At 36.5% G+C, this 17,222-nt stretch overlaps 1 protein-coding gene across 2 annotated transcripts in view; it reads right to left on the reverse strand.

The window, feature by feature from the left end:
* Nucleotides 1–3,809: 3,809 nt before the first annotated feature.
* Nucleotides 3,810–17,222, reverse strand: part of LOC124140324 — a 237,584-nt gene continuing 224,171 nt past the window's right edge. For both annotated transcript variants that reach the window (XM_048382708.1, XM_048382709.1), the window contains 13 exons: nucleotides 16,915–17,091; nucleotides 16,554–16,715; nucleotides 15,693–15,860; nucleotides 14,087–14,242; nucleotides 13,412–13,582; nucleotides 12,880–13,035; nucleotides 11,682–11,840; nucleotides 11,280–11,438; nucleotides 10,915–11,088; nucleotides 10,288–10,452; nucleotides 9,494–9,649; nucleotides 7,892–8,009; nucleotides 3,810–6,852 (listed from right to left, as the gene is read on the reverse strand). In XM_048382708.1, the coding sequence (XP_048238665.1) occupies nucleotides 6,708–6,852; nucleotides 7,892–8,009; nucleotides 9,494–9,649; nucleotides 10,288–10,452; nucleotides 10,915–11,088; nucleotides 11,280–11,438; nucleotides 11,682–11,840; nucleotides 12,880–13,035; nucleotides 13,412–13,582; nucleotides 14,087–14,242; nucleotides 15,693–15,860; nucleotides 16,554–16,715; nucleotides 16,915–17,091 (2,066 nt within the window). In that variant the 3' untranslated portion in view covers nucleotides 3,810–6,707. The remainder of the gene's footprint in view (nucleotides 6,853–7,891; nucleotides 8,010–9,493; nucleotides 9,650–10,287; nucleotides 10,453–10,914; nucleotides 11,089–11,279; nucleotides 11,439–11,681; nucleotides 11,841–12,879; nucleotides 13,036–13,411; nucleotides 13,583–14,086; nucleotides 14,243–15,692; nucleotides 15,861–16,553; nucleotides 16,716–16,914; nucleotides 17,092–17,222) is intronic.

Here is a 17,222-nt window from a genome sequence, read left to right on the forward strand (position 1 = left end):
TGCCCCTGTTCATGTTACCACCATGCACTGAGAGGAAGTAGGCTGGTTCGGGTGCACTGTTCGTGTTACCACCATGCACTGCGATGAACTAGGCTGGTTCGGGTGCCACTTGTGTTTTTTGTGTGTTTTTACAATAATTCACCATATACCTTGACCAAGTTCCTTTGTATACATCTCAGTTATGTAATTACGGTAACGGTTCTCAGACAACCCTGCGTAGATGTTTTTGTAGAATATGTAAACGGTTTCCGAGTTATGATCTTGCTAAGGAAACATTCGCAGAATAAATTTTCGGACAACCCTTAGCAGTGTCTTTTTTTCGAACCGATTTAATATTTGCAGTTAAATTCACACCATCAGGTAGGAAATTTGATATAATTCTACATCTCCGCGTAATTTTATAGCTTTTTTTTATAACTTTTCAGATCTTAGGAAAATGTGCGTCAGAAAAAAAGACCTCGGCATCCAGAGGGTTAACGCCGCACTCAGTAATATTCCACCTATATGACGGCAATATTGATTTCAAGAATTCGAATATGTTATAAAACTATTTATTGATATCACAAATTCGAATGCTAGATATCATAAAATGATTTATTGATATCAAGAATTCGAATATTAGATATAAAATGATTTATTGATATCAAGAATTAGATTTTTAGATTTCATAAGACCCGTGAAGATCCGGGGTAGAATAAGTCTTCGGCAACTTATGCTTGCCGTAAAAGGCGACTATGCTTGTCGTAAGAGGCGACTAACGGGATCGGGTGGTCAGGCTGTGACTTGGTTGATGTCATCGTATCCAAATTGCATGGATCGATGCGTATGGTTTCAATCACTGGATTGTCTGGTCCAGACACGATTATTTACAGACCGCCGCCATATAGCTGGAATATTGCTGAGTGCGACGTTAAACAACAAACAAACAAAGATATCATAAAATGAATTTTTATATCAAGAATTCGAATTTTAGACATAAAATGATTTAGTGATATCAAGATTAAGATGTTTCGAAATAATAAAATGACTAATTGATATCCCAAATTCGATTTTTAATGATAAGATTAAGTTTTTGTGTCATAAATTAGTAGGTATTCAATTTAAACTTTGCAGAGCTCAAATGGATTTTAACGTACTGTCTCTCCAGAGATGTTTGGGCTTGATTTCAATCTGCTCTTTTAATGCTGCCATGGTGAAAACAATGTCATTAAAATGTTGAAGCCTGAGTTGGTCTTTAATGACACTGAGTGACAGTGATCAATATCCTATTGCAGTCTGCATCATGGCTTGTCAGACATCGACTACCGTCAATGATGCTTCTTTTGACTTTGGAGGAATAATCTAGCGTGTTTACCGTCATGATGAGACTTCGTGCTTCCTGTCTGAGGGTTGTAGGTAACTTATTTATTTACATCGGTATCACCATAAGGGAGAATTAATTATTAATTATTGATATCACAAATTGGATTTTGCGATATCAATAATTCATTTCGAATTTGGGATATCTGAAATTCATTTTGTGATAACTAAAACAAGAACTTGTATTAATTCGATTCAGTGAAATATACATAGATTTTATTGATATCTTAAAATCGAATTTGTGATATCAATACATATGTTTACCGTTATCTAACAATACAATATCATAAAATCTGGAATAAATAATAAAACTGCACCTCATAGTATTTAGAGTTATGATGGCTGTGTTTGTCAGTGTCATCTGTTATATTAGTACAATATATCTTGTCTTCAACTTCTTTCAAAACTTGGTAAGGTGTAATAAACATTTCTCGTCACGAGGAATGACGGATTATCTGTTCCTCGTGAAGTTTCGGGACTTACAACATGAATTTCACGCGGGACAGATAATCCGTAATTCCTCGTCACTCATAATAAATTATTGTCTATGTATAATGCATTTCTAATGTTGACATCTGGCAGTAAATCTCTGTTGCTCTGAAATATGTGGAAGAAAGTTATAACATCAGTAAAACTAAATATAATGTGCAATTCTAATGAAAACATGTAGGGTATATCTGTTTTCTCTGAAATATGTGGAGGTAGTTTTAACAGCAATAACACAACATCTGATGGAAAGTTCTGAAGATGTTTTCAGTGCAATATGCGCGGGTAGTTTTGATAACTAATGGGCAATACTTCTGAAGACAAGAAGGGCGTATTTGTTTGCTCTGAAATATGTGGAGGTTAATTTTAACAGCAATGACAACATCTGATGGGAAGTTCTGAAGACGTTGGGCATTTATGTTTTCAGTGCAATATGTTGAGGCCGTTTTAACATCGGTAACGCCATATCAATAGACAATTCTTATGAAGACATGCTGGGTATATGTTTGTGTGAAATATGATGTAAATTTTAACATCGGTAACACTATATCTGATATATAAAATCTTACACGACCACTCAAAATCAGAGATCTGGTGGTAGTGGACAAACTTCGTTCAAACGTCAATGAAACAAAAAACTTCTTCTATAAGTTACCAGTAAACTATATACCCCTCTATGGAAACATGGACTGTCGTGTAATTTCCCTATCTTAGTATTGAGGGCTTATAAAGATTACTTACAGATTGTCATTGGAGCAGGGTGCGTATATCGATGAAAACTTATTTTTTCTGTGGTAACAGGAGCGACGTGACATGCTAATCAAGGTGTATAAAAAGCACCAATAAGAAATTCAGGTATGTTTTTAAGTCTCAAATATTAATATTTTAATGAATTTACAAAGAATTTGCTTTCAGATTTTGTGTTTGGTCATCTTCTGAGAATGATTACTGTATACACAAGTAGTTACTATTGAGAATGGATGTTTTTTAGTGTCAAGAAGGAAAACAGTGAACCTGACAATTGATTTAAATGCAATTTGCTTTAACTGGTGAAACTTGTAATTCAAGAAAGCAAGAGTGCAGAGGCGGAACTTTTCAGCAAAATCTTCAAGATCTACTCGGTAGCCATTGCACCAAATTCAGTTTTGACCACATTGAAGTTTTTAGGGGTTGGATCATCTGAATAACCCTTGCGGTAATGTCACCATTTACTGTGATAAACGTCATGTAGTTTGTCATGTGTGTTTACAAACACAGACGTTCAGTTTTTGCTACAACCTTATTGTGAAAAATGTGTTATGTGAACAAAGACAAGTAGGTGACACAAATAAAACTTTGTATTTAAATACTGTGTCTTTATAAAACTCACAATATTGTTTCTATTATAGTTCTTGTGAGATGATGGAATGTAAAAGTCATGAATGAACTCAAGAATAAAAAAAAATAAAAATAGTGAACAAAACGCAACCATGTGGTAGATAGTACAATATCTGTCAACTACGAAATGGAGTTAATAGATACTAGTGTGGCAGAATGTGTTTTTAAGTAATATAGTTTTATATGTGCTGGTGTGTATGGTTGTAGGTAAGGTATTTTAAGCCAGTATTGATAAAACAGCTTTCAAGCTAAGCTGTTGTGCTCAAGCTGTTTATTTGAGCCTCAGTCGCAAGCAAGATTATGTAATCTGACTGGCCATTCTCTAAACTTTCTTACCAACAACTCACTCAGTTACACTCATTCATATAGGGAAGACACCCTTAATTTGAACACCAAGCCAACATCTTTTAAAGAAGTTTATCCATATTTAATCACCGTATTAAGTAAAGGAGTTCAGGCATCTTATAAAATGATATCTTCTTTCAACAGATCAATCAGCTTCAAGAATCACTAAAATGCTCAAGTGCACATATTAATACACTTTATCTTCCAACCTGTACGGGAAATAATGATCTCACACTTGTAAGTTATATAATGGTAAGTTTATTATCTGTTTTGTAGGCCATTGGCCCATGTACACAGTTGATACAAAAATATCATACATATATGGCAATTAGGTGGTAGATAACACAATATTTTTACAATCAAGTGTATATTTACATTTCAGAGCTTCTTTAACGAACTTAGCACATTTGTTAAGGATTGACACATCTTTAGAAGTCAGTAATTTATTAAATTTACAAATGTTTGATGAAATATGCCACTTCGGTATGTACTTATTTCTCAACAATACATATGCCTCGAAATCAAATATGAAATGGAGTTCATCTTCAATGCTGTTAGTATTACACATCCTACAAATTTGGTTAACAGTTATAGATTCTTTACATCTGATATTACAACGCAACAGCAGTTCATGCAATCTCAACAAACACATATATCTTCTTAATTCCCTGACATTGATGTTTGTAACATAATATTCAACAGTCAGCAATGACTTAATATTCTTATAATGTGCAAGTCATTTTGAATCATTGATAATACTAAAAATGTTTTGTTTTCCACAATCTTCTAATCTCTGTCTGAACATCGACAGAAAATATGAAATATCTTTAATATCTTGACTAACCCATGCATATCCAAAACCATACGTGTATAACAACAATCTTACACAGGATGCCCATGTCTTCCTTCCTGTTGAATCTAACTTCTTAATAAGTAGGTAACATTGTCCTGAATAATGATCATCTGACATTCTTAACAATTTACACCAGTACTTTACACATTTTTGGTAGTAATCTATATAAAGTCCATGTCTACCGCAGTCGGCTAAAGCTGCACTACTCGTACATGTTTACCAACACTCAATACATATTTACAAAAGTAATTATGAAATCTTTCAATAACAGCTCTTTCATGGAAGCCCCACACCTCCGCCCAATATAACAAAATAGGTTTTATTTTACAATCAAACAACTTAATTAACATATCTACAGGAATATTTGGGTATTTATGCTGTAATTGCTTAATAACAAACAGAGCTTTACTGGCTTTTGAAACATGAGTTTTTGTACACACTGTCCATGACAACCTGGTAGAAAATATAATACCTAAATAATAATGATAAGTTGCTGTCTTTAGTAGCTCGCCATCAAAATACCACTTCTCCACAAGTTATATCTCATTTTGAAGTCTGAATTGGATAAACCATTGTGGCCCTACGGATATTGCTTTGTGTGATACAAGGTTTCAACATGTGTATGAAGAATATTGATCATTGCTTGGAAGACATATGCACGTTACGGACTAATAATTGCACCTGTTTTCATGCAGTCAGCTGGAGAATTTCACAGGGTTGAGAGAAGCTGTGATTGAGTACCTGCACAAAATGGCAATGTCCCCAAAGGAAACATGTGACGATGTGAAATGCATACTTGAGATGGCTGCTCTTTGACATGTTCAACTGTTAAGAAATGGGATGCTGAAAAATGGGAATTACAGTGAGGCTGAAGTAGTACAGAAGATGACCCTAGGTCTGGTCATTTTAAAGATGCTAGGTCTGAAACTCAAGTGGAGGCTTTCCATTACACATTCAGGAACAGCTTTGGATCCATACAGTCCATCTAATTATAACTAACACACAGAAAGGTCCCCAGAATGTTGACACCAGATGAGAGCAGACTGAACATCTCCAGGGACCTTTTGACCATTCACAGAATCATCCCAAAAAGACTTCTATGAGAAACGTGAACCTTGCAAGATATCCACACATTGGAAACATCTGGCCTCACCCCTACAAGCGGATGGAGTCAACTGGCAAGTCATGGCTTTGGGATAATCATTATTGCCAAGGTGAGACTAACAATGGGTTCTACTATGCCACAGAATTATGTCAGTTGAGAGATGCTATCATTGAAAAAGTAAATCTCTGTTCAGGGGTGCTACTGCTTCAGTACATAGCCCCTGTATACACTTCATAAGTGGCAGTGGCTGCAGCTCGTGGCTTTGAATTTCCTCAATCCCCTTACGTAAATTATCAGTTACAGATCATTAGAAAATGAGTTTGACCTCATTTATTTCAGCAATATTCAAGAAATCACACGATGGGGGACACCAGAAACGGATCTAACAAACTGTACCAATTGTAGGCTTATGAACCCAGGACGTTGGTGTGACGAGCAAACTTGTCTACCCCACTTCCCCTTCAGTCATGTAAGTGAGCACCAACTATGATGTAGGAGGGAAATGACATGTCATAAATATTGTAAACAGAGTATGACATCAACCATGAATCATATTAAAAAAGGAATCAAACTAATATTTATTTCAGCTAGTGAAAGCAATTCTTCACAACAAAATGACCTAGTTTTGATTCCTGTGTAGAAACAGTCATGAGTAGCCCATACTTTTCCAAAGTACATACTTGGTCTGCCTGACCAAGAGTCGATTACTTGCAGGTCATTCTGATGGAAAACTGCTGCCTGCGGCATGAAACAAGATTCATGTAGTCACTAACTGACTGCTTAGACCACTCTTTTCTCTAAGAGGATATTAATAATCTGAACCGATACTGTCATTTGAAATTCTGGTACCCAGTATATATTAAACACCCAGAGGCAAAGGTAACTAATTGTCATATTCATTCACTGAAAATCAATAATAATTATGATATTGACTTTATTGATTTTCAGATTGATAAATGTTCTGTGACCAACAAGTCACATGTCAAATGCCAATCAAATGCATATTGCTGTAAAAATAATGTACATCCCACCTCAAATGATGTTTCCCTTTCAAGCTGCTGTATACTGGTATCTTTATGTTTAAATTTAATAATAAATTAATAATTATAAAATGATAAAAGAATTATAATGATTATAAAATAATTGCAATTTGTTTTTTCCATTCCATTATGTCGAGTCTTTTTATGACGGGGAAACATCCATCATTTCATAGCCTGTCTCATCTCCAGTATTCTGTCTGTTATCATTAAGTTCAGCATATATGTTGGCCTGGTCTGGGCCTCTGGACGGGTGGTCATAGTTTTCCTCAGCTTTCTGTTTCCTCATCCTGAAAAAATGTTGAGTATTAGTGAGTGAGTGAGTGAGTATGGTTTTACGCCGCTTTTAGCAATATTCCAGCAATATCACGACGGGGGACACCAGAAATGGGCTTCACACATTGTACCCATGTCGGGAATCGAACACGGGTCTTCGGCGTGACGAGCGAACGCTTTAACCAGTAGGCTACCCGACCGCCCCTGTTGAGTATTAAGCATAATCACATACAATATAGTTCAGAGTTGAGATCACAATTATAATCTACTGTCAAATATAGTTTTTATCATAAAATAAATATCAAGCTAAAATGAACCAAATAATTCCAGAGGCATCTCACTTTTAAATGTACTAGGTAAAATATTCACAACAATTCTACAAAAAAAGATTGAGAATTAAGATGGATGTAAGTTGTAAAATACTAGATTTTTTAATATTTGTATACTTATCCTGCATTACTCCTTAATGCATCTACTGCTTGTTCTTGACCGAAAGAAGAACTATTTGAAGTCTTGCTGAAGAAGATAGGGTTGTCCTCTCATTGAGTTGAAACAATTCTTCTTCAGCAAGACTTCAAATAGTTCTTCTTTCGGTCAAGAACAAGCAGTAGATGCATAAAGGAGTAATGCAGGATAAGGTAAAAAATATGAATTAATATCTGAATGTCAAGTTGGTTTCCATCCTAACTACTCAACAACTGGTAACATTTTCATACTCAAGGCTTTGGGCACAAAATATCTATGTAAAACAAAAGGAAAATTCTCCTATGTTCAATATTTTAAGAAACATGTATTTTGCTGTATAGCTGTATATAAAGGACGGAAACTGTAAAACAGAGTTGATTGTTTCATCATGTGCTCTACGCCAAGGATGAAGTCCAGTACTGTTTACTTTCTTTAGTAATGAATTAGCTGATGTCATGTATGAAGCTTGTGATCATGGTATATTTATTGGTCCAAAATGTATGCTGACCAATTACTGACCTTGGTTGGTTCTTGTCACTTATTCTTACTTCAGGAGTATTGAAACTCATGGTATGAATAAACAAATACCTGCGAACAATAAATACTGCCATCACGATGATCACAACAAGAAACAGCAAGGCAACACATCCCAGAATTATGGCTTGTATGTTCACAGTCTCAGGTGGAGGGGAAGGCGTTGAAGAATCTATGTGAAATTTAAAGCATAAATATATTGCATTTCTAGACATCACTGTGGTTAGTATAATCTGACTGATCAGATGCTGTATTGTGAAAACCAATAAAAATCTTAGCCGGCTTGTATAGAAAAATTTATTTCATAATGTTTGATGTGACATCATTTTCTCTTGTAACATTCCTAAGTGACCACTTGGATGTTTCACACTCAGAGATTGCTGGCGGGCAGGTGATAATCGATTTTCACACAGAAATATTTCACTGAAAAAAAGAATTTGTTTGGTCAAGGTTTGTAATGATGTTTCAGTATTTTGAATTCACCCTTGACATTTGCCTGGAGTGAGCAAGGGTGTGTTATTACACATTGTGACTACCCAGTCATAATTTTTGTCAACTCTTTTTCAACCAATTAGAAATAAGTATGTCACGTATGTGGCAGACACATGTGTTGGTAAACAGTTTTGTTGTAAGTATATTTTTACCCATTTGAGGACCTTTAATTTCTGTAATTTTATTTTAAGTTGTTAGTAAAGTAGTTACTTACCGGGTAGTTTAATATCTATTGGGGGCCTCTAGATTAGTTTACTTATAAAGTATCGGATGGTTTGGTTAGTCCATGTTTGTGTCATTGTTACTTCTCTAACCCAAGCCTTGTTTTCATTGACTTGTTCAAACTGTGCACTTTTCATCCATCTTGCACTTGACTCAACACCACTTTGGAAGTCAGCCAATTAATAAGGCTAAGTAAACATTTTAAATGCTTCTCATCATTCTTCTATATTTCTCCTTTTGATTGTTTATTGAGTGAATGCGTCATTTTTGGGGTTACTTATCAATATCAAAATAATTGTCAAATAAATGTATGTTCGAAAATAAAATTAAAGAAGAATGTTTTATAACATATTGTGAGCTGTTATATTGCAGCTTAATAAGTTCATCAAGGCAGTGAGGGCAAAACAAATAGTTGACAGTTAAGAAAAAGAAAGCTAGTTCACAAAAGAAAGCTAGTTCACATCTGAGGCATCAGGCAGAGTGTTACAAATAATTTACACTTCTGGGAACATTATCTGTAGCTAGCAATACATGGTATTTTTTTAACAAGTTTGACTGACAAAGATGCAACAAACATTGAGCCTGCTGGCAGACAGATATTTCACATACTAATCTTAACCTGACCTGCAGTGTTTGGTACTCCATTAAATTTGTAATAAAAAGGGAAAGAGAATGTTAAATGAAAGGTTTAAATTCCAATGTTCTTTACGTTCTTGAACAATTGTGATCATTTTACAGTAAAATTGAAGGTTCACGGTAATACTGAACAGGCTACGAAACTAATTATCAATACACTGATTATTGCTTATATCTACCATCATAACAACAGTTTCAATAGAATAAACTGTTTGCTACCTGTTCATAGATATGACTATGAATCAATTTCTTAACATAAGGCCACGAAAAACAATGTTAATAATAACTGAACAAGGAGGTACTTACACTCGTTGCAGGCATTCACTGACGGGGCCCCCACATTCGAGGTCTTGAGGCCAGCGGGGCATGGTTGACAGGTCCAGGTGGTCTTGTTTCTGTAGGAGTCTGCAGGACAGTCTGTACAGGCATCCCCGATTTGTGTCTTGCCTGCTTCACAGTCACCTAGATAGAACAATTAAATTACCTCTAGACATAAACAAAGGAAATCACAGCAAATTGTCATATATAAGATATATGTGATGTAATAGGTATTTAGAATATTTATACATTGATTGTATATATATTTGTAATGTACAATACATAAGTACTTTTCATATAAATATTATTTCATGTAATATTCAGGATGAGCTTCACACTGTCAACATAAAAGTGTGAAATCGTATGACAACCCCATGTATTGAAAATGCCTAATTTAAAAAGAAATGAAATTTATGTAGGTCACATCTAATTCCTTGAGTGATCATGCAAGTGGAAAATGTGTTTATTCTAGGTTCAGATGGACCAGTGTGTTTGTCATATTGTTCAACAAATATGCTGGTCCATAAGAAAACTTCGAGCACAAAATGTCAGAATTGTTTTAAATTGTGGTGGTCTGATAGACTAGTGGAAAAATATCTTTTGCCAAACTGCTGTAGTTTGCTCTTATCGAATGAACAGGGTGACACAAGTGGGATATTTGCTGTTTAGAGGTGAGAAAAACTGATAGTGATTTTTCTGGGGTACCGGACCTTTTGGTTACTTGACAAACTGTATTTGTTGAACCCTGTATTGTGTTTCAAGAGATTCGTGGCTACACTTACGAAGACAGCTTGCCGAACTTGGACTTTTCGTGTTGCGTGTGGTGTAACCTGTTGCACATGTCTTGCAAGAATCCTGCCATTTCGTGTCCTGGTAGGTTCTGACAGGGCAGTCTTCACAGAGGTTGGTAGTACTATTTCGGTACTGTCCAGGGGTTGTGCAGTTTTCTTGAAAGAGAAAATGAACAGAGAAAATTAATTTGTATTTCTTTGCGCAAATGAGTAGGCAATGATGACTTTTTAAAATGAAGACATGCAGAGAGAAGGATCTCTTTAGCATCCGCTCCAAAATAATGACTGAGAGTGAGCGATTGAGTGAGTGAGTTTGGTTTAACGCCACTTTGAACAGTACTTCATTATAGCATAGTGTGTCAGCTTGATAAAGAGAAAAGCCCATAATGATGCTGGAGTTAGATGTTTACCAAATTGTGGAATGCAAACGCATGGCCTGCCTTAGAGACAAAACTCTGGTAAGCAAATTGAAGGGACTTAGATAACTGGGCAAAGTGTCTAAGAAGAGAAGACTTAGGCATGATCAAAGGCTGTATATATTATAGTGATTTGCTAAAAATTGTTTGTGAGAAGAAGAATTGTATGAGACACAGACTTATTAAGATCCAAATTACTTACTGACAGTACAGCTGGCAGCAGATGTGGCTCCAGGTCCAGCAGTGATAACATTGGTGTCAAAACACATGATACACTGCGACAGTTCGGGATTGAGCTTGTTCTGATAGTAGCCTTGGGGACATTGTTCACATTTACCTGTGCCAGCGTTGAACTGCTGTCCCGTACTACAATCCACTGTAACAGAGGTATGATTGATGGTGTCAGGGTACAAGATACATGGTACAAAATGTTACTCAAGATCTGTGATGAATGATTCTAGATTAATATGACTAAACAAATGCACCTTGACAAACTCCAGGTATAAACTCCACTGTGACATCTTTAATGAGCCAGAACATGCCAGAATTGAAAGCAGAACTACTTACCGACACAGTCTGTTACAGCCATTGCTCCCAGACTATATGTTGTACTTCCGGTATCACATTTATCGCAATTTGACTGCCACTTTTTAGGTTGGTAGAATCCGTAAGTACATGGTTGGCAGGAAGTAGAGGAGTCTTGAAAATACCCGGCTGGACAACCAACTGAAAACACAAAATATTTGTCATAACTGTTGCTATTTTCTTGGATTCAATTATACCTGGCAGACATAAAAAATAGATATCATTTTCTTAAATTTTTCACTCTTTCAACAATTTTGAAACTTATCTTCATTTAATATTTTCTTTTGAATAAACAACAATCTTGAATATGGTAAACTTGATAAATAAGCAAATTAATCAACAAATTTAAACATTTAGTGGTCTAACCATTTGGAAGATTCTTACTTTGGTTACAGTCTGTTGAAGCGGTGGCTCCACTGCCTGATGTTGTTTTGTTTGTAGGACATTCCATACACAGAGAGGCCTTCTGTTCACTCTTGTAGAATCCCTGCTTACATGATACACAGACCCCAGCAATGTCTTCCTTGCCTGGAGGACAGCTCACTGGAACACAGGAGAAGTTCAGCTGAATGTTTTTTACCACATGACTCATGTTTTTGGTCCAAAATCATGTACTCCTATTTATGTCCTTGAAATACTTATTCCAATAGTGTCTTCATTGAGTGAAACTCAGGCCTAAACACTGTCAACAATAGTCAAAATCAATATGGACTTGGGGGAGACCCCATCAGGGCTAAATGTCCTTCAATCTAGGTTTGACAGTTCTGCTACTTGTCTGCTTGGAGGAACGTTTCTCTTGAGAGTGATGACCATAAAATAGCTGGCTAAATGTCCTTCAATCTAGGTTTGACAGTTCTGCTACTTGTCTGCTAGGAGGAACATTTCTCTTGAGAGTGATGACCATAAAATAGCTGGTTAATTATTTGATAACCTTACAAATCAGTTGAAACATAACAACTGAATTCTGTCTATTCCTTCAATGTTTGATAAAAATTATCTTGATGCTTCTTAATGATAGCATATGTCAGTTTTGGTGACTAAGTTCTATATTTGTAACCCATAATCTTTCAGGCCTCATAAGATGCTTTGATGTTTTGACTTGGTTATAATGTAACTTCCCTTCACCTTCATGTTTATTTCATTTTAAAATTAGCCTGTTGTGAAATTGTGTTCCTAAGATATTGTGCTCCTAATATATAGCTTTGGCTTCAACAAAAACAGACCGCCTCCATCCTCTAGTGGTAGAGCATCCACCCGGATGGTCCAGGGTTTGTATCCCGGCCGTGTCCAACCAAAAGATGTTAAAAGATTGTACATGTTGTTACTCTGCCTGGTGCTCAGGATTAAGGGGTTGAAACAAGGACTGGTCGGCTCGGATTCAGTATACTATTTTCATGCTAAACTGTGATGCATGCATGCATCCACCCACACCCATCCTCATCCCCCACCGCACGTGAATGCACGTCGCTATGTAACTGCAACTTGGACGTGACGTTTTTAGACCCCATTTCACCTCAACAAATACAAAGGAGTCAGAATAGTTAAACCTACACACAACCTGCCAAAAGACCAAGATACTCACAGATACAGTCAGTGGCTGATGTGGCCCCACTGGTGGATGTGGTCTTGTCTGTGGCACACATGGCGCAGTTTGTCTGCCACTTCTGTGACTGGTACGATCCTTTGGGACAGTCCACACATCCTGTGCTTGTTGTTTTCTGGCCGGCAGTGCAGTTGTCTGGGAAACCAAGGCTCAATTTAAACACTGATGTCAAAGACAAGTGTGTAGTCAGTTTCAAAGGAGACCAAACTTCCTGAGATATTCTATGGGCAAATATGATGTGGAACCTGCTGCAGTCACAAGATGAATGTGACATGATCAAGCAGCATATTCTCCCATCCTGGCAACATGTTTGAAGAGTTGAATCAAACTTCTTATTTCCAAACAACTTATCCAACAATTAAATTGAGGATGAGTTCGTCATATCAAAATAAATTGTATATCAATAACAAAAAACAAGTCATACATACAAGATACTTCTTATTTTAATAATGATAGTTCTTATATGCAACTGATATGATACTACTACTGCTGATAAATAAGTCCAACTTACGAACTGAACAGTCACTACTAGATGTAGATCCTGTTGATACAGTGATGAAGGTAGATGAACACATAACACATTCGCTGAACACACCAGCACTGTTTGCCTTATAGAAACCCCTCGCACATGGTTTACATTGGCCTGTGGTCATATCCTTCTCAGAACCAGATGGACAATGTGCTGAAAATATCACACAAGTGTATTAGAGGACATACATCTGAGAACTGATATGCATGATTTAATGCTGAACTCACTATAAACTACCCATGTTTACTTCTATCTCCACTCACACTGGTATTCACAAACATTACATTTTACTCTCGATAATGTTTGATGTATCTTCGTAGAACATAGAACATATCTTGAAAACATAGCATTTCAAACCCTGACTTACTAGTACCTGAGAAACTGTTGGGAAAGATGGAGAGTGAAAAGAGATTGGAAAGAGGAAGAAGAGACAGAAAGAAGAGAATCCAAAAAGGTGGAATTTGGATAAGACAAGACAAAGGAGAGAGATTGAACGACCCTATAACAAAACAAGAGCAACAGATGAGATGGTGAAGAACTATGGGGATAAGATGAGAAAGAGAGGAAATAAACCATTTCAAGATAGATGCTAAGAGATTACACTTAAAACATACAAAATATCTAAACTGAATTCTGCCCGTGTAAAAACTCACTGACCTTCACATTGTGTGACATTAACAGTGGCATTCTGTCGGGTGGAGGTATTACCGGGACACATCTTACAGGAACTCTTATATGGTTCTGGTTGATAATAGCCCACAGGACATGCCTCACATCCATTGCCCACAATCTTGTAACCAGCTTGGCACTGGTCTGGAAACAGAAAAGAGTTAGCACTGAACAACTGAGTCAACTGTTGCAGGAGCCCTTCCCTGAGAGTACTGTAACCTTAGGTTCCGGGTACTTTACCCTTCTACCTATGGTCACTTGTCCTTATCAACTACTCCTTGGTTCTAGGGATGATGTAGCTCTCTCAAAATCACAAGTCAGATGGTTTGCTCCAGTCCTTTTTATTTATGATAGAATTAATCATAAATATGCACACATGGTCCTCAGATATGTTCTTGTTGTTGCCTGATATAAATACAACACATACCTAGATGATGCTTTGAAAGGCCTGATGGTTTTTCTGTTGAACATTTAACTGTGTTTCATTTCTGACTCGGGATCCCAAAACCACAGTGAACCTTTCTATTCAGCTGTATGCTCCCGACTCCCCGCACCACTCTCGGACAACTAACAAAATACTATCGATGATAATTTTAGCTCCTCCCTCCAAAATCACATTTGACATCATGAGAAAAGAGTCATAATGGTCATTCCCCAACTTCCATAGTAATTAGTTTTACCATCAAGCTTTTCGAACTAACCAATTTGATTACTTCTTTAAGTCATTGGTCAACTTGGACATACTCATATTATCAAATTCCCTCAACTACTTCTGCCAGACTGGAAGGCAGCGAAAAAATACTTAATCCTGTTATTTAGACATACCAGTCAAGCAGTAGTATTCATAAATATTTGATCACCACTAATCTAACAATTTTGTTCCATCCATCTATCTCTCTTCTGACATTTCTATTGCAAGACCGTATTCTACTAATCTCACACTAATGACTAATAAAAGCAAAATCCATAATCATTTGCCCTGTACGGTCACTTCTCTCATATGCATCCATATTTTTACCCAAAAGCTTAATTTAGTAATCTATATTTTAAGTAAATATTAAAAACCCCTTTTTCCAAAATACCCTGGTTATAGTACATTCATAATGTGTATGTGGGTGTGGTATTGTTCTTGAAGGCGGGAGCAATATTGTAACTCCATCAAGGCAGCCTGTCAATAACTGAGTCTGGAACAGGTAAACCAGTGACTGAAAGCATGAGCAACAATTGCATAACTACACACTATCAGCCAAGTCACTAAGTCTGATCACTTGACCTGCCTTCATTGCTAGAAATTAAGAGATTTCACTGTCATAGTAATTGAATCTAGGAACCCCCTTAATTATCAGTTTTTACAATAGGATTTTTGACAAGAAACCCTTCACTTTCAATCTTGAATATTGTTCCTTAGTCAGCGCTTACGACGAGTATGATACTGTGTGGACCTCTTCTGCTTTGGAATCTCCACTGGGGCATACTTTCGTAGAAATGAAGTACATTCATACATAGAAATCATTATGAACATGTAAAATTAATTTAGAGATCAAAGTACTTGTGACAAATTTGTTTTTAAGATGTGTAAATTGACTTTACTTACATATATTGCACTTTGCAGCTGAGTCAGCTCCAGGTGCAGATGTCACGAAATTGATTGGACACTTTTCACATGACATGAACTTATAGACACTATTGTCCTTGTAGTAGCCTATAGGACATGTCCGACATGAACCATCTGCAAGCTTCTCTTGACCTCCATTACAATAAGCTGCAGTAGAAAACAATATATTCCATACAGACTGGTTGTGACAATTGTATGGGTCAGCAGATATTCTGATGATGCATGAATGAGGTATCAGTTTCAGGAGAAAGAACATAAAAATTAATTCTAGGTCAAACATTCAAAAGATATTGTAGGTCAGTCTGAAATCATGAATCTTTGTTTAAAATTTAAGTTTATCAAACTTTGTTCAATGATTATTATTTCCCTGAAAAACTAGAGGAAATACAAAATAAACGCAATAAAATAACTAAAGTAATACAGACTTATAAGAATACTGGCGGCATGGTTGGCCCAGCCGTCTTAGGCGCCGCGATTCACTGTGCAGAGTTGCGTCCCTTGGGCACGCCAAAAACCTATGATTGTGGGTTCGAATCCTGGTTCGCCTCGATTATGTTTCTAGGTTGTCAGCACCATACCCGTGCTCGTGGGTTTCACAGACGTGGTAAATGTCTGAGACCTGCGTTACTTTGGGCTTTCCTCCCACAATAAGCTGACACACCACGATATAACTGGAATACTGTTAAAAGCGGTGTTAAAACCAAGTCACTCACTCACTCACTCACTATAAGAATACTCCACCAATCAGAGGCTGTGAATGAAAACATGTGAGATATCTGCTGAAAGCAGGCAATGAGTTAGAGATATTTATTTGAGGTGGTGAATGTCTGTGGTACTGACCTTCACATTGTGTCCTGCTTTGCGAGCCATTCTGGCGAGTGCTGGTTTGGCCAGTACAGGGCATACAGTTTGGCTGGTTTGACTGATTTTGATATGTCCCGAATGGACAGTTAACACAGTTTGCATTGGTTGAGTCTGGTTGCTGTCCAACTGGGCATTTCACTGAAAAAACATAAACAAAAATACCCTTTAAAATGTTATCACTTCAGAGAATAAGAAAATATGTATGGACAGAACAGTTAATCTAATTCTAGAAGAGAAAAGTCTTAAAGACAAAACATAAAAAATAGATTAAAACATGTATCAACATGTTCTCATATATTTCAGAATTTTTGTTTTGGTTTTCAATGTGGGTACTCACAGATGGAACAATCACTGAATGACTTGGAGTGGGTTGATGCAGTGCTGCGGTCAGGGCCACATGATGCACACACATCATATGGTAGGAGGGTTTTATTCCGATAGAATCCGACCGGGCAAGGGATGCATGTGTCCACATTTTGTTGCACAAACCTTTGAAATCCATCTTCACAAACAACTAAAAAAACGATCTGATATTAAAGCTGAGATGCAGATTTAACTATGCAGGAATAAACATTCATAATCAATAAAACAAAAAAACATTTCTCATCAAAGTTTACACAACAGATATGTGTACAAATATGACAT

The sequence above is a fragment of the Haliotis rufescens genome, unplaced genomic scaffold (genome assembly GCF_023055435.1).
Source record: "Haliotis rufescens isolate VD_foot unplaced genomic scaffold, xgHalRufe1.0.p SCAF_40, whole genome shotgun sequence".
NCBI classification, from domain to species: domain Eukaryota; kingdom Metazoa; phylum Mollusca; class Gastropoda; order Lepetellida; family Haliotidae; genus Haliotis; species Haliotis rufescens.